We start from the raw sequence: 24,043 nt of genomic DNA on the forward strand, positions 1-24,043 counted from the left end.
GACCAGTAATGGACTAGTTGGGGAAAATAAATTTTCCAAAGGATATGGAAAAGTAGTGCCAGAGAAATGAGAGGACCCACAGGGTACAGGGCTGTGGCAGCCAGGGAAGAATGTGGCCGTGCTGTCCGGTGATGCAGTGATGGCGGAAACCTGCCCCCGGGACCCATTTCTTGATAAAAACTGAGGACGGTGTTCATGACCTGGTGGGAGATGAGCTCCATCTGCAGTGGGTGGGAGTTGACAGGAAGGAATGTTGGGTAGGAAGAGCCAGTGAAGAGTAGAATGGGGAGAGTGAGGGGCGCAGTAGCTGCCGGAGAGCATGGAGTAGGGAGGGTTTCATTTGTGTTTCCTCATTAAATGGGAGAGATCGGAGCATTTACTCCTTCCCACGGCAACTAAAGGGGGAGAGGTTGAAGACAGCTGAAAAAGGAGGGCGGGCTCGAGGCCGGGCGCGGTGGCTCAGGCCTGTAATCCCAGCACTTTGGGAGGCCGAGGCGGGCGGATCACGAAGTCAGGAGATCGAGACCATCCTGGCTAACACGGTGAAACCCCGTCTCTACTAAAAATGCAAAAAAATTAGCCGGGCGTAGCAGCGGGCGCCTGTAGTCCCAGCTACTTGGGAGGCTGAGGCAGGAGAATGATGTGAACCCAGGAGGCGGAGCTTGCAGTGAGCGGAGATCGAGCCACTGCACTCCAGCCTGGGCGACTGAGCGAGACTCCATCTCAAAAAAAAAAAAAGAAAAAAAGAAAAAAGAAAAAGGAGGGCCTGAGAAACAGGAAGGGGTGGGCTCCAGGATCCGGGAAGAACGGTTAGTCTTAGACCTCGGGAGGCAAGTTTAGCAGAGTGCCTGTAGATCCAGGCGGGATGGTTGATTTGGTGCTGGAAGCGCAGGGAATTCTATGAAAGCTTCTGTTTTCTCTGTGAAGCTGAAATACATCATTTGCTAAGGTAGAGTTGTCTGGGTAAAAGGCTTGAGGACAATAGTGAAGGACTGAATTACTTTTTGTTGGAACATATGAGAGATGCTTGGACAGGACCTTACAGAAGGGCCTTCAGCTAGCGTGAGGTCCTGAGTTTATGGTGTGTAAATCCACAGGGCTCTGTTGTTTTTCTTCACCGTTGGTTAGCCACCTGGGTGTGATTATGGAGAAACTGGGCTCGTGTACTTAGCAGGCTTTGGAGGCTTTTTAGGCTGCTGTGACAGATATTATAGTGAAGCCAGGATTTTCAGGATATGATAAAGAAATGTTGAAGTGAGGGATTAAAGAATAGACACTGAATGTATTGAAGGAAGTGAAGATGGAGGGTATTTACATATACATGAAAGTGATTAGGCCTGGCACAGTGGCTCACCCCTGTAATCCCAGCACTGTGGGAGGCTGAGGTTAGAGGATCACTTGAACTCAGGAGTTTGAGACCAGCCTGGGCAACACAGCAAAACTCCATCCCTACAAAAGAATCTAAATATTAGCCAGGTGTGGTGGTGCATGCCTGTGGTCCCAGCTATTCGGGAGGCTGAGGTGGGAGAGTTGCTTGAGCCCAGGAGGTTAAGGCTTCAGTGAGCTGTGATTGTGCCACTGCACTATAGCCTGGGTGACAGAGGGACACCCTCTTTTGAAAAAAGAAAGTGATTAGAGCTGGGGTCTGGGTAAGTTGAAAAGAAAGTGTGGGGGATAGCTGTGTGGACAGGCTGGGAAGTCGGGAGTGCTTGGGAAAGTGGCTTTCTGTGTTCTGAGTCCAGGGGTATTGATGGCACCCAGGCTGTGGCTCTGGCAGTGGATCCCTGACCTTAAACAGAGGCATGGTTTGTGAGAAATAAGGGAAGCTAAGAAACTGAGAGACCAAGGTGCTGAGTAGGCAGTGGACCCCCTGAGGATGGTGGCAGGATTTGCAGCGGACTGAAAGTCTATACTGCCTGAAGTTACTTGGTGAGGGTAGGGCCACTGGGAGGCTGGCAGATGGCAGCAGAGAAGGCCAAGAGCTTTGGCTTAATGACAGAAGCCTCAAAGGAGGAGCTGTGATGTGAATGGAGAAGTCATCAACCAAAAGCAGTAGTGGGTTTTTTGTTGTTTGAGACAGTGTCTCGCTTTGTTGTCCAGGCTGGAGTGCAGTGGCACAATCATGGATCATTGCAGCCTTGACCTCTCGGGCTCTGGTGAGCCTCCACCTTAGCCTCTGGAGTAGCTGAGACTGCAGGTATGCACTACCATACCTGGCCAAATTTTTTATTCTCTGTAGAGATGGGGTTTCTCTATGTTGTCCAGTCTGGTCTTGAACTCCTGGGCTCCAACAGTCTGCCTTCCTTGGCCTAAAATGCTGGCATTATAGGCATGAGCCACCATGCTCGGCCAGTAGTGGGAGTTTTGATGTGGAGGTTCACACGACTTCTGTTCAGTGAGGTACAGGGGGCATAGGGGACCCCACCTGAGGAATAAGTGGGGGTTCCTTATCAAGATGAGCTAGGTTTCACTAAGAACAGAAAGCAAAAGATAGGTTCAGTGAAAGAGACTGAGGCTCTGGGATTTATTGACTGTGTAATTAGGGGTTCCACAGAGCACACACTTGAGAGGAAACAGATGTAGGAGTTTGGGTAAATGGCAAACAATCCCAGGGACACTGTCGGCAGCTGCAGTCCCTTGGAGGGTTGTTAGAGGCCTGTTGTGGGTGTGCTGAGGTTGGTGGCTGAGGTTTCTGTGGGTTCAGATCCTGAAATCCAGGAGCTGAGGGTAGTGTGTCATGTAAGTGAGGTACTGCAGCTCACAGTAACTGTGAAACCATCGCTTCTTCCCTGCAGTGGCCTCTGGAATAACATGTTCTTGGGCTATAACAGCCCCATCACAGCAGGTGATTTTTGGATTTGATAGGGCTGTATTCGCTACAGTCTGATTGGGAATTTGGGGAAGCTTTTGGGCTATCTGAGCTCTAAATAGTGCCCTGTATATGTTTTTTTGCTAAATTGAATTAGTAGTTTTTGCAACATTCAATTTTTTATGCCTTTCCTCAGCTCTACTGCTAGGATCTGACACTTAATTGCCTTTAACTTTGATCCTGTCTTTCACCTTGGCAACCCAATATCCTCATTAACTGAGACTTTATCTGCAGTCAAAGAATCTACTTTCTAGCACTATCTGTAGAGTTCATAGCTTTCCAGATTGTATTAGCCCACTTTCACACTATTGTAAAGAACTACCTGAGACCAGGTAATTTATGAAGAAGAGAGACTTAATTGACTCACAGTTACTCAGGCTTACCAGGAAGCTTGACTGGGAGGCCTCAGGAAACTTACAATCATGGCGGAAAGTGAAGGGGAAGCAGGTACAGCTTACCACGGCACAGCAGGAGAGAGAGAGAGAGTGAAGGAGGACGTGCCACACACTTTCAAACCCTCAGATCCCATGAGAACTCACTGTCACCAGAATAGCAAGGGAGAGATCCGCCCCCATGATCCAGTCACCTTCCACCAGGCCCCTGCTCCAATTCAACATGAGATTTGGGTGGGGACAAATCCAAACCATATCCCAGGTGCTGCAGGAAATATTCTTTACTGACTCCTGTTGTGGTACAGGTGTACAGAGAGTTGCTGTGCGCTGCCTTCATCCCCTCCATCCACCCTCCTGATACAGGTTTTCAAAGAGAGTTGCTTGTTGTGAACAATGTCAAGAAAACCCCTCTTGACCTGAAAATGGCAAGATGATTAAAGACTCGGAGCCCTAGAGTCAAGAAGCTGCTAGAGATCATCTAGCTCGAATGTAACCCGTCCAGTCTCCTTCTACCCCTTTAGAGGTGAGGACATTGAGTTAGAAGGTGGCACCAGATCTGCACCTTGTGAGTTCTCGTCCTTTACACCCATTACACTTCTTACAAGGTCACGTACCTTGCCTCTCACTCATCTGCAGTGCTTTGCAAAGCATCGGCAGTGCTTTGAGGTCGCTTGTTATGGAGAAGTTAATTTTGTTGTAAAATTACCTAAATGTAATCTAAAAATACCTTATATTTTTCCATTTTTAGGAAGAAGTAAGTCTAACTTGGGCTGGACACCTCTACATCTGGCATGCTATTTTGGACACAGACAAGTGGTCCAGGATCTGTTGAAGGTCTATTTATGACTAATTTTTAATGACTACAATAAATATTATTGTTATATAAATTTTGAGATGAAAGTCTTAGAAAAGCCGCCTGAGCCACAGTGACTTATTTAAAGCAATAGTTTATCATTCAAGACACTTAAGTGTTCTTTATTGAATACATGAATTAGGTTAGCCTGGTTAATTAAAATTGTATGTTTAATCATTAGATTTTTGTATTACTAGCCTTTAAAAATTATAAAAGTGGGCATATTAATGAAGATTTTATTTTCAGTTTTATGAGTGTGACAGTTGAAAAAATAACCAAAGCACACCCTAAATAATTAAAAAATAATGTCAATACACAAATAAAAATTAAAAAAAAAAAACAGAAAAAAAGTCACAATCTCTTAGCACTGCATTTAATGAGAATTGAGAGTTCATATTTCTTAATTCTATGATGAATAACTTCTCACATTCTGATATTTCTGAAATTTGGTTACATCTTACAATTCATCTGTACGTTTAAATAATGGCATCTTTTTTCCTGAAAACTTATTAAATTGATAATGGAGGAAATGTGGTATTTCATTCAGAGATCACTCTCCTTTTATCAGTATGACTGCTTCTAAAGTAGAGTGAAGGTGTATGGATTTTTTTTTTTTTTTAATCGAGACAAGGTCTCACTTTGTCACCCAGGCTGGAGTGCAGTGAGCTGAGATTACGCCGAGTGCAGTGGTGTAATCTCGGCTCACTGCAGCCTTGACCACCCGGGTTCAAGTGATCCTCCTGCCTCAGTCCCTCAGGTACTGGAGCTGTAGGCACGTACCTTCAGGCCTGGCTAATGTTTTTGTATTTTTTGTAGAGATGGACTTTTACCATGTTGCCCAGGCTGGTCTCAGACTCGTGAGCACAAGCAATCCGCCTGCCTCAGCCTCCACGTGCTAGGATTACAGGTGTGAGCTACTGCGCCTGGCCAAGGTGTATAGTTTTTTAATGAAAAGCACCTTTTTACTTTTTATTCTTCTACCTATGTGGTAGATTTTTACCTTTCAGGAAACCTACTACACACACACACACACACACACACACACACACACACACATATGAGATAGAGTCTCGCTATATTGCCCGACTTGCCTTGAACTCCTGGGTTCAGGTGATTCTCCTGCCTCAGTCTTCCAAGTAGCTAGGACTATAGGCTCATACCACCATGCTGGCTTTCTATTTTTACTATAAATTTAATTTATTGTTAGTAGTGACACCTAAACAGTATTAACAATTTTAATTTTTTAAGGCTTTAATGTATTTTGAAGGAATGATTTTCACCATTGTATATTTCTTGATATTTAAAGTGGTCATGTTTACTAGGCTGGTGCAGAAGTGAATGTGTTGAATGACATGGGAGACACGCCGCTTCATCGAGCTGCCTTTACAGGACGAAAGGTGAAAATCATTCTGTGTTCAATGTTTGTAAGTGAGGTATTTGGAAGAGTAGTTACCATTGTTTTCTCTATTATAACCATCTGACCAGCAACAGGAGAAAGCCACACAATAAAATGTATACACCAGAACTTTGGGTCAAAAGGCTAAAAGATCTTTGAGTCGGACAGTAAGGTCAAGTACTAAGGTCATGGAGACCCCCACTCTGTAGCATCCCTGTGAGGAGATCATTCTGTTTCTGCTTGTATACTCCAGCAATGGGGAACTCCTGATTATTCTTTTTTTTAAAAAATAGCTTTATTGAGGTATAACTTACATTGCATAAAATTCACCTGTGATATTGTGAAATATATATATTTGGTCTTTGACCTTGTACACTAAAGATGTACAAAAAGATGACTGGCAACCCCTAGGTGGCTTTAGGATAGGGGCTGGTCACCAGAAAGACCAAGGCAGGACTAGGAGTTTGGGACTTTCCACCCAACTTTGCAACCTCCAGGGAGGGTAGAGGGGCTGAAGGGGAAATTGCTCGCTACTGGCCAGTGGTTTAATCAATCATACTTATTTAATGGAGCCTCCATAAAAACCTGAAAGGACAGGGTTCTGGGAGCTCCTGGGTAGCTGAACATCTTGAACGATCGCCCCCCAGCGAGGGCATGGGTGCTCCGTGCCCTTCCCCCATGCCTTGCCCTATGCATCTCTTCATCTGTATCCTTTGTAATGTACTTTATAATAAACCGGTAAACGTGTTTTACTGAGTTCTGTGGGCTGCTCTAGCAAGTGAATGGAACTCAAACAGGGAGTCATGGGGATCCTAACCTAAAGCCCATCAATCAGAAGTTCTGGAGGTCTGGACCCGCAGCTGGTGTCTGAGGGGTGGGGAGAAGTCCTGGGACTGAGCCCTCACCTGTGGGCTTGATACTATCTCTGGGTAGATAGTGTTGGAATTGAATTAAAGGACATACAGTTGGTGTTTGCTGCAGAACTGATTGCTTGCTTGGTGGTGGGGAGAACTGCCCCCACCCACATTTGACCACAGAAGTCTTCAGTGTTGCTTGCTGTGGTAGGAGAGCAGAGGAAAAGCATGATTTGATCACATATTGTAAGTGTGCATTTTAGTGATTTTTATACATTTACACAGTTGTGCGACATCATCATAATCCAGTTTTAGAACATTTGTCACCCCAGAAGTTTCCTCATGCCTGTTTAGATTCATCCCCTGCCCCTCTCCCATGCCCCAGGGTACCACTGATTTGTTTCCTGTCTCTAGATATTAGATATTTGCCTTTCCTAAACATTTTTTTTTTTTTTGAGACTGAGTCTCGCTCTGTCACCCAGGTTGGAGTGCAATGGCACGATCTTGGTTCACCTCCGCCTCCTGGGTTCAAGCGATTCTCCTGCCTCAGCCTCCCAAGTAGCTGGGATTACAGGCCTCTGCCACCATGCCCAGCTAATTTTGCATTTTTAGGAGAGATGGGGTTTCACCATGTTGGCCAGGCTGGTCTCAAACTCCTGACCTCAGATGATTTCCACCCACCTCAGTCTCCCAAAATGCTAGGATTGTAAGTGCGAACCACCACACTCAGCCTAAACATTTCTTGTAAATAGTATCATACAAACTTTTGTGTCTGGCTTCTTTAATTTAGCATAATGTTGTTGTGGTTCATCCATGCTGTAGCATGTATCAGTAGTTTGGTCTTTTTTATGGCTGAATATTCCACTGTATGGATATGCCACCTTTTGTTATCTGTTCAAGTTTTATTGAAAAGACTATCTCTTTGCATTGTATTGCCTTGATACCTTTGTTGGAAATCAACTGACCATAATTGAAATGCTTTTGGTTTTTTTTTTTTTTTTTTTTGAGACAGGGTCTTGCTCTGCGACCCAGGCTGCAGGGCAGTGGCACACTCTCGGCTCACTGCAGCCTCTGCCTCCCAGGCTCAGGTGATCTTCCATCTCAGCCTCCTGAGAAGCTGGGACTACAGGTGTGTGCCACCACGCCTGGCTAATTTGTTGTATTTTTAGTAGAGACGGGGTGTCTCCATGTTGCCCAGGCTGGTCTCAAACTCCTGGGCTCAAGTGATCTGCCCGCCTCAGCCTCCCGAAGTGCTGAGATTACAGGTGTGAATAAGTTTTGATATTAAACAGTGTAAGTTCTCTAAATATGATCTTCTTTTAAAAAGTTATTTTGAGGCCGGGCGTGGTGGCTTAAGCCTGTAATCCCAGCACTTTGGGAGGCCGAGACGGGCGGATCACGAGGTCAGGAGATCGAGACCATCCTGGCTAACCCGGTGAAACCCCGTCTCTACTAAAAAAATACAAAAAACTAGCCGGGCGAGGTGGCGGGCGCCTGTAGTCCCAGCTACTCGGGAGGCTGAGGCAGGAGAATGGCGTGAACCCGGGAGGCGGAGCTTGCAGTGAGCAGAGATCCGGCCACTGCACTCCAGCCTGGGCGACAGAGCGAGACTCCATCTCAAAAAAAAATAAAAAATTAAAAAAAAAATAAAAATAAAAATAAAAAGTTATTTTGGGTATTCTCAGTCCTTTGCATTTCATATAAGTTTTGGGATCATCTTGTCAGCTTCTATAAAAACATATATTGGAATTTGTATGGAGATTGTGTTGTCATGAATCTATAGGTTAATTTGTGGAGACTTGCCATCTTAATATGGATTATTCTAATCCATGAATATGAAACCTCTTCATTTGTTTAGGTCTTCTTTAATTTATCTCAGCAATGTTTTGAAGCTTTTTTTTCTTTTTTCTTCTTTTTTGAGACAGGATCTCACTCTGTCACCCAGGCTAGAGTGCAGTGATGCAATCGCGGCTCTCCGCAACCACGAGGCTCCAGCCGTCCTCCTACATCAGCCTCCTGAGTAGCTGGGACTGCAGGTGCACACCATGATGCCCGGCTGATTTTTGTATTTTTTGTAGAGATGGGGTTTTGCCATGTTGTCCAGGCTGGTCTCGAACTCCTGGGCCACCCACCTCGGCCTCTGAGTGTTGGGATTACAGGCGTGAGCCACCACGCCTGGCCTGAAGTTTTCAACAGAGAGATCTTGCAGTCCTTTTGTTAAATGTATTCACCAGCCTGGCTTTAATCTATGGAATCTGGAGTGAGTCTGGCCAGCTAATATCTCTGCTGAGTTAAAAAAAATTTTTTTTGTTGTTTGTTTTAGAGACAAGTCTCACTACATTGCCTAGGCTGGACTTGAACTCCTAAGCTCTAGGGATCTTCCTACCTCAGCCTCTTGAGTAGCTGGGACTGTAGGCATGCACAACTGTGCCTGGCTTTCAGCATAGTATTTTAGGATTCATGCCTGCATCTGTGTAGCCTAGTGGTGAGCCCGTATTTGGGCAGCAGTGGGCTCCGTTCCTCAATCCCCTTAGGCTTCTGCGCTCTGCCCTGAATCTGTGTGTAGGCTGGAGAGTGCTTTCAGAGTCCAGGCATTTCTCACTTCTTCCTCTGCTCTGACTTTTGCAAGGCCCCCTCTCCTTTCTCCTGCAGATGTGTGGAGTTTCCCAGCAGCCTGGGGTACCTGGGAAGCTTACCTACTCCTATTCCAGTTCTTTTGTTTTCGGGGTAGTCTTGTTAAGTTTTAGGCTCTTTTGCCATTTGCTTGTGTGGTAGGCAGAATCATGGCCCTCCAAAGACATCCACATCCTAATCCCCAAAACTTGTAAGGATGTTAGGTTACACAGCAAGGGGAAGTTAAAGTTGCAGATGGAGTTGAGATGGCTGATCAGCTAACCTTAAAATAGGAAAATTATTTTGGATTATCTCGGTGGACCCAATGTAATCACATGTGTCCTTGGAAGTGTAAGAGAGGCTGGACATAGTGGCTCATGCCTGTAACCTCAGCAGTTTGGGAGGCCAAGGTAGAAGGATCACTTGAGCACAGGAGTTTGAGACCAGCCTGGGCAACATAGGAGACCATCTCTGAAAAAAGGAAAAAGAAAAAAAAAAAAAAAAAAAGCCCAGTGTGGTGGTGTGCATCTGTAGTCCCAACTGCTCGGGAGGCTGAGGTTAGAGAATCACTTGAGAGTGGAAGGTTGAGGCTGAAGTGAGCCATGATTTCACCACTTCACTCTAGCCTGGGTGACAGAGGGAGACCCTGTAAGAAAGAAAGAGAGAGAGAGAGAGAGAGAGAGAGAAAGCGAGGGAGGGAGGGAGGGAAAAGAAAAGAAAAGAAATAGCTGGGTGTGGTGGCGTACTCCTGTCATCTCAGCTACTTGGGAGGCTGAGGCAGGAGAATCACTTGAACCCAGGAGGCGGAGGTTGCAGTGAACCAAGATTGCGCCATTGCATTCCAGCCTGGGCAACAGAGCAAGATTCAAAAAAAAAAAGAAAGAAAGAAAGAAAAGAAAAGAAAAAGAAAGAAGTGTAATAAGAGGGAAATGTGCCTATGAGAGAATCGTCAAAGAGATACAGTGTTTCTGCCTTAGAAACTGGAGGAAAGGGGGCTGTGAGCCAAGGAATGTGGACAGTCTCTAGCAACTGGAAAAGCAAAGAAATGAATTCTCCCTTAGAGCCCTTGTAACACCTTGATTTTTCCCAACGAGACCCATTCTGGACTTCTCAAATACAGAACTATGAGGTAACACGTTTCTTTCTGTTGTTTTAAGCCACCGAGTTTGTGGTCATTTGTTATAGCAGTGGTGGAAAGCTAATACACTCTAATAGAAAAAGCAGCCTCATGCTAGCAAGCATGTAGGTGTTCTCATTTGTTTTCTGCTGTATTTGGTACTTTTACTGGGTTTTTGCCTTTTGTTTTAAATCAAGTCATTTCCCTCTGGCAGCAAAACTGCTGGGTTTCACTGCCAGGCCTGCCCTGGTCAGACTTGTTTGGGGAAGTGGGAAGGAGTAATAGCCTGTGACTAGAAAGCTAAAGACTCCCAGTGTTCTTCCTCCAAGTTCCTGCCATTCCTCTGGAGTAACTGCCTCTCGGTTTGTTTCTTTAATGGATATCTAGCACCACGAAATGGTTAGTTTTGACAATTTTGTCCAGCTTTATGCTAATTTTTTCAGTATAACAGTTCTGTTATCCTTTCATAGCTAAAAGTTTCTTTACCCCATATTAATGTTTTTTTGACTATTTAAATGATATGCAAAATTAACTATGACATAGAGTGTATTTCTTGTATATTCTAGTTGTTGACCATAGTCCAACATGATACCTAAAGGTTGTTTCATAATCACATGATTGGAAGCTTTATGTGAATTTATCACGAGTTAAGGAATAAGTTTATTATTATATTGTTTCACACTTTTCATTATTCTAATGACTAAATTTAACTAATGTTTAATACATTACCATGAGTCGATTCTGTATGCTAAGCATATTTGAATTAGTGCATTTTATACCACTCTGGTCTATTTGTTCATAAGTTGGTATTTGTGAACCAGATATGGAGTCTTAAGCTGAGTAAAAAGAACCTTTTATAATAAACAAAGGTTGTAGTTAATTTCTGTGCTTGACTTTGTGGGGTTTCAAATATGAGCTGCAGATGGCTCGATTTGCCTGACTACGTGAACTACTTGTTGTTTCCCTCTGTAGTCTTGTATTGCTCATTCTTTTCTATATACTTAAGAAAATTCTATTGTCATTTATTTCTGCATAGCCCAGATCTACCCATTCAAAGTGCTGCTCAAATGTAATATCCATAAATTCTTTCCTAACATCTTGCAGCTGGAAGGAAACTCTACTCTTCCAGGTTTCCTGGGCACAGTACAGCACTTTTATTCATCCTCTACCTTGTATTAGTGTTATTTTTGTCTACGTCTTTTTTTTTTTTTTTTTTTTTTTTTTTTTTGAGATGGAGTCTCCCACTGTCACCCAGGCTGGAGTGCACTGGCACGATCTCGGTTCACTGCAATCTCTGCCTCTCAGGTTCAAGTGATTCTCCTGCTTCAGCCTCCTGAGTAGCTGGAATTACAGGCGTATGCCACCATAGTTTGTAATTTTAGTAGAGACAGGGTTTCACCGTGTTGGCCAGGTTGGTCTCGAACTCCTGACCTCAAGTGCTGTCAATCCCAAAGTGCTGGGATTACAGGAGGGAGCCACTGTACCAGCCTGTTGTCTGTGTCTTAACTCTGCTACTAAGTCGCATTAATCTTGCTAGCAAGGAATTATCATGTTTTGTTTTTTGTGTCCTCCATGAATACAAGGTAAGTTTTACCTCTCATCTCTGTAATTACCTAGATTGAATAAGTTCATTTTTCTGTGTTCAGCTCTTTACCTATTTGGCCATTTCTGCTATTTTCTTGAACTTTGAACATGAGACCATGCTAAACTGGGCCTTAGTTTGACATGAACATCAGCATATATACAGTAAGTCCTCACTTAATGTCAATGATAGATTTTTGGAAACTAACTCTTGGATAAATGATGTATAAGGAAACCAACTTTACCATAGGCCAATGCATATAAACAAGAGTTAAGTTCCTACAGCATAGTTCTAGTCACACAAAAAAAATCACTGCCAGGCATGGTGGCACATGCCCATAATCTCAGCACTTTGGAGTGCCGAGGCAGGTGGACTGCTTAAGCCCAGGAGTTCAAGACCAGCCTGGGCAACATAGGGAGACCTCACCTCTACAAAAATGAAAATTAGCCAGATGTGGTGACATGCACCTATAGTCCCAGCTACTCGGGAGGCTGAGATGGAAGGATCACTTGAGCCCAGGAAGTTGAGGCTGCAGTGAGCCAAGATCATGCCACCACACTCCAGCCTGGGCAGCTGAGTGAGACTCTGTGTCAAAAAAGAAAAGAAAAGAAAATTACCACACTTCTAAATGAAGAGCAAACACTTCTAATATTAAACATTGAAATAAATGTGAGCTATTCATACATTTAGAAAGATTAGTAGAAAGAAGTAAGATAATTATTTACCCTTTTATCCCAGTTCAGGTATGAAGGTGGCTGGAACCTATCCCGGCAGCTCAGGGAGCACAGGGGGATCCAGGCCTGGACAGGATGCATCTTTTCACAGGGCCACTCACATACGCACCCACATTTACAGTGGGACAGTTCAGACACGCTCATTCACCTGATATGCACACTTCAGGATGTGGGAGGAAAACTACCTGAGATACCCGCACACAGACACGGGGAGAACACATGAACTCGACACAGACAGTGGCCCTCTCCAAGAATCGATTTTTTTTCTTGTGAACATTGCAGTGAAACAGTGTTGAATGGAATGGTGTTGTTTGAAGATCTGTTGTATTTTCTTAACTGTTATCTTAGAAAATAACACTTAGCTGAAGTTACATGATTGTGTTATGTAGGAAACATTAAAAAATGTTTGTGCTCATTAAGCATGATTGAATTATGCAAAGAGTTTAATTTCTAATTGTTCTCATGAAAAGAATCAGTTTATCTAATTCCTATGTGATCATTTACCATGAAGATAATTTTAAAATATCTTATGATCCTGTGATTCAGTAAGTAGAATGTTGAGTTGAAAAGGGATTTGGTTTATTATAAAGCAGTTTAAACTCTTATCCTGTGGAATATTTTAAAAATGCAGCTCCCCAGCCTGGCACGGTGGCTCATGCCTGTAATCCCAGCACTATGGGAGGCTGAGGCAGATGGATCACCTGGGGTCAGGACTTCAAGACCAGCTTGGCCAACATGGTGAAACCCTGTCTCTACTAAAAATACAAAAAAATTAGCTGGGCCTGGTGGCGGGCACCTGTAATCACAGCTACTTCAGGAGGCTGAATCAAGAGAATCACTTGAACCTGGGAGGCAGAGGTTGCCGTGAGCCAAGATTGCACCATTGCACTCCAGCCTGGGTGACAAGAGCCAAACTCTGTCTCAAAAAACCAAACCAAACCAAACCAAAACAAAATGCAGTTCCCCAAATTTTGAGGGACCTTTGGGCTTTTCTTGGTATATTAGTGCCCCCTAGTGTTCTTGGTAAAAATCAGAATACTATAATTTTAAAATACATTGTTTAGTATTTGTTCCTTACTTTACCTTTCAGATGCAGTTAGAATTCTAAAGTTTTTATGCCTTTTATAATCAATTTAAAATAGGAATATGGTATGTATAATGAATATTTGGATTGTTGCACTGACCTTTTAGCAGAATTGAGAATACTTTTTAAAAAAATTTTATTTATTTATTTAGATACAGGATCTCACTCTTTCAACTATGCTGGAGTGCAGTGGGGCCCACATAGCTCACTGCAGCCTTGAATGCCTGGGTGCAAGAGATCCTTCCACCTGCAACTACAGGCGTGCACCAGTGTACCTGGCTAATTTTTAAAAATCTTTTGTAGATACAGGGTTTCACTGTGTTGCCCAGGCTGGACTCGAACCTTAAGTGATCTTCCTACCCCAGCCTCCCAAAGTTCTGGGATCACAGGCATGAGCCATCATGCCCAGCTGAGAATGCTTGTAAAACACATGCATGCTTCCAGAGCCAGGTGTAGTGGCTCACACCTACAATCCCAGCTACTCAGGAGGCAAAGGCAGGAGGATCACTTGCAGTCAGGAATTAGAGTCCAACCTGGGCAACATAACAAGAGCCGCCCCCCCACACACACCATATCTCTCTCTTTCTCTCTCTGTCTCTGCCTCTTTCTCTGTAGACGGGCTTGCTCTGTCGCCCAGGCTGGAGTACAGTGGTGCAATCTCAGCTCACTGCAACCTCTACCTCCAGAGCTCAAGCGATCCTCCCGCCTTAGCCTCCCCAGGAATTAGGACTACAGGCGTGTGCCACTGTACCCAGCTAATTTTCTGTATTTTTTATAGGGACAGGGTTTCGCCATGTTGCCCAGGCTGGTCTGAAACTCCTGGGCTCAAGTGATCCACCTGCCTCAGCCTCCCAAAGTGCTGGGGTTATAGGCGTGAGCCACTGTGCCCAGCCAAGACCCCATCTCTAAAAAACTCAAAGCTGTTACATGGCATGTGCTTGTAGTCCCAGCTACTCTGGTGGCTGAGGCAGGAGGATCGCTTGAGCCCCAGGAGTTTGAGGTTGCAGTGAATGAGCTATGATGGCACCACCGCACTCCAGCTTGGATGACAGAGCAAGACCCTGTCTCTAAAATAGTAAATAAACAAATACAATAAATGCTTCCTATGTTCTGTGTCTCAGAAATTCTCTCTCTCTCACCTAACATACAGAATATATGTATAATCCTGGGCTTTAGGATTTCCTGGGAGACCATTTCTCATGTTTATGTATTGAAGGCCTACTGTGTGTCAGGCGATGCCCAGACAACTTGACATGCATTGTTTCATTTGATGGAAAATGACTATCTCGAAATATCCATGTCATTTGTTGTAGATTGGTTGTCAGGGAAGCCAAGATGGAGATGAGTGGGCAGCAGGTTTATGGAGTGCTTGTGGCATCACGACTGTGGAAGGGGGTGGGGAAGGAGTGGACAAGTAGCGCTGCAGACTCAAGCGATGCCTCAGCCTTCCTGCTGTGTGCGAGGCTTTGCAGAAGAGAGGATGCTTCAAAGTTGTCCCTGTTGGGGATGAGAGGCCAGGTCTTGATGCCCTGGAACAGTAAATCATGGATACAGGCTGCTCTGGAAACCCTCGTCCCTGGAGGTCTGAGCCCCTGGATGCCATGCCCTTCTTAGGCTGGGGTTGCTGCCCTTGTCCATTTACTGTAAAAATTGGACAAGAAAATACCAGGAGACAGCTAAGTTTCTCACCTGTATGCTAAACCTGTTCTTCCACGTGCATCCCCATTGCATACAGCCCTACTTTTTTCTGCTGATCAAGTTCAATTACTTCTGCTAAGATGGTGACTATTCTTGCCTGCTGGTCCTTGGATGCAAGGACCCCAATGTTCAGGCAGCCTTTGGTGCCTCTTAGCATATGAATCAGAGCATTATCTTTAGGTGTGGAATAAGCTGCCCCAAAACCTGTTGAAGCCAACCAGCACTGTGCTCCCTTCTATTATGGGAAGTGCAAGATGCAGTAATTTATTCTTTACTTCTGAGGAAGTGTCTTGTCATTGCCCAGACCAGTGAACTTATAAAAATTTACTGACATGGAAAAGTCCCTGAATTCTTCCTGAGTTTTACCTCCCACCCTCTGGATCAGATATGTCTTACCAAGGCTTTGAACATTCTAGCCTCGCAGAAGCCTCTTCTCCGGGTTCTGTTAGCATGATGTTATGAAAGGAAAATAAATTTTGGGGCCCCAAACTCATTTAGCCAAAGGGAAAATCAAGCTGGGAACTGGGTCATGCAAACTTGCCTCCCCCTTTTGGTTCCTAAACTAGATGGCTACAAGATGAAAAGCTACACACCTACCCCATATTTTGCTCACAAGGAAATTCCTAGTGAGCAGTGCAAATTGATAGCTTGTCTTTACAACCACAGTCACCCCGGCCCACCACACACACACGCATATCTGATTGTTCCCCACCCCATTTCGTCTGTGTTACATAGAATGCAGATTCCCTACGTTTTTCTTCTGCCCCATTTGTTTATGTCATCTTATGTAAAAAAATGCAGATTTACAGAGCCAGACAAAGGCATGACTATTTTCTCCTACCCACCCCCTTACCTGAAAATTGTGTACTTCTCAATATCCTGCCCTTTCCCCTTTAAATTTGGAGCCCTCAAAAATCATCTTCAGAGAAAGTTGCCTGTCTCCTGGGCGTGTGTCCTTACCTTTGGCAAATAAATCTAAATTGTTCGAGACTTGTGTCTCATCATTTTTCTTGATTGATGTTATTGGTAAGTGGACCAGTGTGATTTGCTGCCGGATTCCCAGATGGCCTGAGGCAAGCTGTACATGTATACTCTTGGGCATGTGAATCCAAACTGTCTTTGATGTTTTTTCCTAATAGGGATAGAAAAGGTACTTTTGCCCTATCAGTTGCTGCATACCATGCACCTGAGGTGGCAGAGTGGCTATAATTGGGGCACTATTTGGTTGAGTTTGTGGAAGTTCACTGTCATCCTCCACATTCCATCTGGGTTCTATGCGGACAGATGAGTGAATTAAATGGAAATATGATAGGGGCCATGGCCCCTGCATTCTCTTGGGTTTTTAAGGGTGGCACTGATTTCTGCCATCCTTCCCATATGGGATATTGGTTTTGATATGTCTTGGCCATGGCTGGGGGTGGGTAGTCACTTCCATTTGGCTCCTATACAACACAGCAAAGAGGCAACGTGAGGGTTGCGCCAACAACTAAGTATGTCTATTCCAATTTCATATTCAGGGACTGGGAGAATGACCACTAGGTGTATTTCTGGACCCAACCAGCGCATGCACTGCGAGCCAGAGCTCGGCCAAGGCACTATTTATCATCTCACTCCCATGCACTCCCCCTTTCTAACACAGGGGCCTCTGACACTTTGGATCTCTTGGTGTCAGTGCCAACTTGGACCTTAGATCTAACAGCTTGTGAAATGTCTTGGTGTGCCCCTTTCCCCATTGCCCAGTTTCTTGAGTAAATGATCATTGGTCTCTTTGGGAATGGTCTGGGGAAATCATGACAGTGCATGTTTGCTTTGGTGTTGCAGTCTTTCCCTGGAGGATCTGGCCTCTCCTTCAGTAAAAAGCTCTATGTCCAAAGTTGACTCAGGTCCAGAAACTGGACAAGGCATCATAACTTTTTTTTTCCTTCATCTTTTGAGAGGGAGTCTTGCCCTGTAGCCCAGGCTGGAGTGCAGTGGCGCTGTCTCAGCTTACTGCAACCTCTGCCTCCCAGCTTCAAGCAATTCTCCTGACTCAGCCTCCCAAGTAGCTGGGATTACAGGTGTGTGCCACCACGCCTGGCTAATATTTCTTTTTCTTTTCTTTCTTTCTTTTTTTTTTTTCTTTTGAGACAGAGTCTAGCTCTGTCACTCAGGCTGGAATGCAGTGGCGTGATCTCAGCTCGCTGCAACCTCTGTGTCCCAGGTTCAAGCAATTCTTCTGCCTCAGTCCCTGAGTAGCTGGGATTACAGGCTCACGCCACCACGCCTGCCTAATATTTGTATTTGCAGTAGAGACAGGGTTTCACCGTGTTGGCCAGGCTGGTCTCGAACTCCTGACCTCAGGTGATCCGCCTGCCTTGGCCTCCCAAAGTGCTGGGATTACAAGCGTGCGCCACCGCACCCGGCTGGTATCATGACTTTTAATGGGGAGACTCTCTTCTGCTTCTGACCTTTCACCATTGATATCTTTTGACCCTACAGATTGAGTTGTACTGGGATGGGTCCTAGCATCAGGGAAAAAGAAATCGTCCCCAGTAAGAGATGTCAAGAGGCCAGAAGTGCCATGGAAGACAGGTTTTTTTTATTGTTGTTTTTTGTTTGGAGATGGAGCCTCGCCCTGTTGCCCACGCTGGCTAGAGTGCAATGGTGCGATATCAACTCACTGCAACCTCTGCCTCCTGGGTTCAAATGATCTCCTGCCTCACCCTCCCGAGTAGCTGGGATTACAGGTGGCTGCCACCATGCCCAGCTATTTTTTGTATTTTTAGTAGACATGGGGTTTCACCATGTTGGCCAGGCTGGTCTCGAATTCCTGACCTTGTGATCCCTCTGCCTCGGCCTCCCAAAGTGCTGGGGTTAGAGGCATGAGCCAGTGCGCCCAGTCTGGAAGGCAGGCTTTTAATAAGGGGGCATGCTAGACTGGATATAGTATGAAGCGCAGAAAACATTCTGGGTGAGTAAATTCCATGGAAGGGCCTAGAGGACCCATCATTCACCAAAGCAGAAGAAATTGCTGGTGAGAAAAGCACCAGCCTCACGGAGAAGCTCCCTGGCAATTCCCCTCCATGGTCTAGGGCTGCTGTGAGAATGCCGCCGTGGACCTGAGTTCGCTGACAGCAAGGGGTGGTGTGGGGAAAGTGACTGGACCCCAAGGCAGTAGAAGCCAGGAGAGGCAGCACTTAACCATCAGGAGCCAGGGGAGCACAGTTACGGTAATGAGTGGTGGGTTCAGAGGGGGAACGGCGGGAGGGCTGACCTGCAGAGTTAAGGAAACAGTTAATAGAGCCCAGTGTTCCGAAGGGCGAAGTTAGATGGACAAATGATAGCAGATACTACTTTCATCATCTTTTTCTTTTTTTCTTTTCTTTTTTTTTTTTTTTTGTTAGATTGAGAAACTGCTGCCTCGTACTACACCGATGTCATTATACAGCTAATGGATGCTCAGTTCTGGTTCTTCTTTTTTCTCTCCTTTTTCTCTTAGAGTTTGGCTGATTTCTGCTGACCTGTCTTCAATTTTACTGAACGTTCCTCAGTGGTGCTCTGATGTCTACTGATGAGCCCATTGAAGGCATCCTTTATCTCTGTTGCTATGATTAGTTGTTGCTATGGTTACTTCCAGTGCACCTCAGGCTTCACCTTCCTTCCATTTCCAAATTCGGTATTGCCTCTGCAGAGGGCACAGGCTGATTCGCTGGGAGGTGGTTCCCCCGTGTTTCTGCTTCACCCTCAGCCTTAGGCCTGCCTTGTGTGCCTCAGTGGGTTCTCTCCACGCTTTGGCTTCTGCCCACTAAGAGACTGCTGTTACCTGTTCTCAGTACTTGCTAGTCTTGGGGTAGAAGTAGAGGATGTGAGCTGGGGATTCTCTGTTGTCTGGGTCCAGCCTCCATCCTAGACCTGTGTCCTTGCTTAAGGGGCAGGAGTCCTTGAGGTGGTTCTTTACCACTTCCAGAAGCACCTACTTTTAATAGTGTTAGCTCTTACTTGAGGTTTTTTTGTTTTTTTTTTTTTAAACCTCTTGTTTATAGGTAATATATTGATGCCACTAATTGTTGTTTTATTTTTCTGTTGGCTTATCTCTGGAAGATAAGCATTTTGTTCTGCTCTTTGTTTCTCCCATTCTTTCTGTTTGTTTGTGAGACACGGTCTCACTCTGTCACCCAAACTGGAGTACAGTGGCACAATCAATACTCCCTGCAGCCTCGACCTCCCGGACTCAAGCAATCCTCTGACCTTAGCCTCATAGCTGGGACTACAGGCTCATGCCACCATGCCCGCCTCATTTATATACTTTTTGTAGAGACGAGGTTTCGCCATGTTGCCCAGGCTGGTCTTGAACAGCTGGGCTCAAGTGATCCCTGCCTGAGCCTCCCAAAGTGCTGGGATTACAGGCGTGAGCCACTGTGTCCAGCCTGTTTCTCCCATTCTTAATTCTTGCCAAAGCCACTTCACTTAGCTTTTTCATTCTCTTAGCCTATTACTAGATTTTGGTTAAATAATTGAGTTTATATTATTCTGACTGTGCTAGCTTGAGCCACTTAGGATCCTATGTTTGTTTGTTTGTTTTGTTATAACTCCTTATTTTTTCTGGAGTTAACAATTGCAGGCTGGGCACGGGGACTCATGACTATAATCCCAGCATTTTGGGAGGCTGAGATGGGCCGATCACCTGAGGTCAGGAGTTCCAGACCAGCCTGGCCTACATGGTGAAACCCCATCTCTACTAAAAATGCAAAAATTAGCTGGGCGTGGTGGCATGCACCTGTGATCCCAGCTACTCAGGAGGCTGGGGCAGGAGAATTGCTTGAGCCCAGGCAGCAGAGGTTACAGTGAGCCGAGATCACGCCATTGCACTCCAGCCTAGGCGACAAGAGCACAACTCCATCTCAAAAACAAAAACAGAAACAGACAAAAAACAACAAAAAAACAATTGCATGGGGTTTCTTAGTTTAGTTCTTTTTCTCGTCACATAATTTTGAAGTCTTTGTAAGAGCTCCAAAGATCTTTTTATTGTCTTTTACTATGATCATGCATGTCATGTAATTACCACTTCTGGGAGCAGCTCTCCTGATTTTTTATGTCTTTTTTTTTTTTTTTTTTTTTTTTTTCCTTTTTCTTGAGACGGAGTCTTCTCTCTTGCCCAGGCTGGAGTGCGGTGGCGTGATCTTAGCTCACTGCAACCTCCGCCTCCCAGGTTCAAAGGATTCTCCTACCTCAGCCTCCTGAGTAGCTGGGATTATAGGTGTGTGTCACTACACTCAGCTCATTTTTCTATTTTTCAGTAGAGACGGGGTTTTGCCATGTTGGCCAGTCTGGTCTTGACCTCCTGATCTTAAGCGATCTGCCCACCTTGGCCTCCCAAAGTGCTGGGATTATAAGCGTGAGCCACCGTGCCCAGCCTCATTTTTTATGTCTTCTTGCTCTACCCGGACTAGTTGGCCTCCAGAGCTGTACGCATGGTGGTCATTCTGGAGCTTATGTCTCAGTCATTGTGGGAATTCTCTTCACCACTTTCTGATGTTGGATTTCCTGTTTCCTGGGTCCCGTGTCTTCCTCCATCTTGATTTGTCTGTCATTTAGTGGAACACAGCCTTCGGGAACTGCTTGAGAAAGGTTGTATGGGAAGTAAGTTTTTTGAGAATTCATGTGTCTGGAAATACCTTTGTATTTGAGTGATAGTTTGGCTATGTATAGATTTCTAGGCTGGAAATCACTTTCTCTCAAAATTTTGGAGGTATTGTGTCACCGTTTTCTAGCTTTTAGTGTTGTTGAGAAGTCTAGGGCTATTCTGATTCCTGGTCCTGTGTGTGTGACCTGATTATTATTTAATCACTGGAAGTATATAAATTAAAATTGGAATGACAGGCTGGGCTTGGTGGCTCATGCCTGTAATAGCAGTGCTTTGGGAGGCTGAGAAGGGAGGATCACTTTAGGCCAGGAGTTTGAGGCCAGCCTGGGCAACATAGTGAGACTTCATCTCTACCCACCCCCCCAAAAAAAGAATGACAGATAACCTAATACAACAGTGACTTACAAAAAAGTTAGTTTATTTCTCTGTAGCCTAAAAGTCTAGATAAGTGGTCTTAGGAAAGTGGCAAATACTCAAATACTCAGATTTCTTCTGTCTTAATGTTCTACGATGTGTGACTTTGACCATATCATCCCAATTGGGAGCATCCCAATCCCAGGAAGCAGGCTAGGGGGAGCAAAAAAGGGACAAAGATTATATACAAACTGCCCCTTCTAGAAGATTCCCAGAGGCCGTTATATGAGACTTCTGCTTAATCCCATTGACTGAAATATTCATGGCCACACTAGCTAAACGGTAGCAAGGAAATGTAGTCTTTATTCTTGGTGGCCATATGCCAAGCTAAAAAATGTCGTTAGGGGTCAGGTGGGATCTTCCCTTCACCCTTGGTGTCCTAGAATTTTACTGTGTTTACCTTTAGATTTTTAAACCTGTGAATTAGGTTTCCATTGCTGCATAACAAATTGCCATCAACTTAGAGGCTTAAATCAACACCCATTTGTTATTTCACGATTCTGAAGTTCAGAATTCCAAGCACATAGCCTAGCTGGATTCTCTGCTCAGGGACTGAGAAGACTGAAATTAAGGTGTCAGCTGAACTGTGTTCTCATCTGTGGTTGGGGGCTTTTTGCAAGTACACGCAGGTTGTTGGCAGAGTTCACTGGTTTTTTTTTTTTGTTTTTTTTTGTTTTTTTTTTGTTTTTTTTTGCAAGGGATCACTCTCAGCTCTTATAGGCCACCCTCAAATCATGGCCACACAGCTGTGGCTGGACTTACTCATGCTTCTCATCTCTTTGCCAGGAAGAGGCTAGCCCCTTTTGAGGGCTCACTTTAATAGGTCGTGTCTACCTGGGATAATATTTGTTTCTTAAGGTTGACTGTGCCGTATAACAAAACCTAACCAGGGAGATGTCTTCAAGTCTATCTTCTAGTCTTTCTATTGCATATTTTATTTCTGCTGTTATTTTTCCTGGTTAAGAATATTAACTTTTTGACTGAATGTTCCTTTTTTAATAGCATCCAATCTTGGTTAATGAAGAAATATCTCATTTCTCTGAGGATATTATAGTTCTTTTAAAGGTTCTCTTCCAGATTTTCATGTCTTTCAAACTTTTATTTTCTGGTCTGTCTGGATCTTTCTCCTTTGTGCTGGTCATATGTCAGATCTCAGGTTGTAATTGGCTATTGATTCATATTTAATACTGACACTTTTCAAAGCCTATAGAAGTTATGAGAGCATGAGTAAGTCTTTTTTTTTTCTTTGAGACAGCGTCTTACTCTGTCTCTCAGGCTGGATGGCAGTAGTATGATTACAGCTAACTGCAGCCTTGACCTCCTGGGCTCCAGTGAACCTCCCACCTCAGCCTCCCAAATAGTCAGGACTGCAAGTATGCACCACCATGCCTGGCTGATTTTTAAATTTGTTGTAGAGAGAGGGTTTTGCCATGTTGCCTAGGTTGGTCTTGAACTCCTCGGCTCACACAATCCCAGACCTCAATCTCCCCAAGTGCTGGGATTATAGGTGTGAGCCACCGCACCTGACGGTGAGTGAAACTTACTGACTGTTGGGCTTCATCGTGTGGTGAACTTTTTTCAATATATATAGTAGACTGTGGTGTTTCTTTTACCTTTTTGGAGGCTTTTTAATTTCTTTCTTTTTTGAGACAGAGTGTCAGTCTGTCACCCAGGCTGGAGTGCTGTGGTGCGATCTTGGCTCACTGCAACCTCCGCCTCCCAGGTTGAAACGATTCTTCTGCCTCAGCCTCCCCAGTAGCTGGGATTACAGGTGTGCGTCACCATGCCCAGCTAACTTTTTATATTTTTAGTAGAGAGAGAGTTTCACCGTGTTGGCCAGGCAGATCTCGAACTCCTGACCTCAAGTGATCCACCTACCTCAGCCTCCCAAAGTGCTGGGATTACAGGCGTGAGCCATCGTGCCTGGCCTGAAGGCGTTTTTATGTATTGTATAAAGCATATTAACCTCTGTGCCTCAGGTTCCATATCTTTAAAAAGAGGTGTAATAATAATACCTACCTTGTATGATTTTTGTGAAGATTAAAATGAGTTTAATAAAAGTGAAACTTTAGAACAGTGTCTGATACAAGTAAATGTTGATTAAATATTGGATATTATTATATTTACTTAGAAATAATTGTTTAAGTCTTTAATCTGGCCTTAAACTTGATTATATCTTTGATTTTTCTCAGGAAAGAACTAATATATTATCTTTTAAGTGGATATATCTTTATTGTTGATGTTTTTCAACAGAAATTTGGGTTTTAGGGGATGCTTTCTTTATTTGCCAAAGTCTAGGGAGTTGTATTTCCACACATATGGGCACTGGATTAAAACTTACCCTTTCAGGTAACCATCTTTTGGTAGCTGAGTTTTTAAATGTTTTAACACATTGTCCTGCCCTCTCTATAACAGTATATCAACATGATGAAACCTCAAAAAGGTGTTCTGATATGTCTTTGGCGTTGTATTAATATGAGTTGTATGACTCATTATTTAAATAGTTTTTTTGAACCTCTCTTTATAGTCTCTAGGAGTTCAATAAGCATAATTCTTTTTTTTTTTTTTTAGATGGAATGTCACTCTGTTGGCCAGGATGGAGTGCAGTGGCATGATCTTAGCTCACTGCAACCTCCACCTCCTAGGTTCAAGTGATTCTCCTGCCTCACCCCCCGAGTAGCTGGGATTACAGACACGCACTACCATGCCCGGCTAATTTTTGTATTTTTAGTAGAGACAGGGTTTCGCTATATTGGCCAGACTTGTCTTGAACTCCTGACCTCATGATCTGCCTGCCTCAGCCTTCCAAAGTGC

At 44.4% G+C, this 24,043-nt stretch overlaps 1 protein-coding gene across 1 annotated transcript in view; it reads left to right on the forward strand.

Annotated features, from left to right (window-relative positions):
* OSBPL1A (oxysterol binding protein like 1A) overlaps positions 1-24,043 on the forward strand; it is a 228,913-nt gene that overhangs the window by 22,337 nt on the left and 182,533 nt on the right. The window contains exons 3-4 of the mRNA XM_007974412.3: positions 4,010-4,095; positions 5,437-5,511. Coding sequence (XP_007972603.3) covers positions 4,010-4,095; positions 5,437-5,511 — 161 coding nt within the window. The remainder of the gene's footprint in view (positions 1-4,009; positions 4,096-5,436; positions 5,512-24,043) is intronic.

Source organism: Chlorocebus sabaeus, chromosome 18 (assembly GCF_047675955.1).
Source record: "Chlorocebus sabaeus isolate Y175 chromosome 18, mChlSab1.0.hap1, whole genome shotgun sequence".
Lineage (NCBI taxonomy): Eukaryota > Metazoa > Chordata > Mammalia > Primates > Cercopithecidae > Chlorocebus > Chlorocebus sabaeus.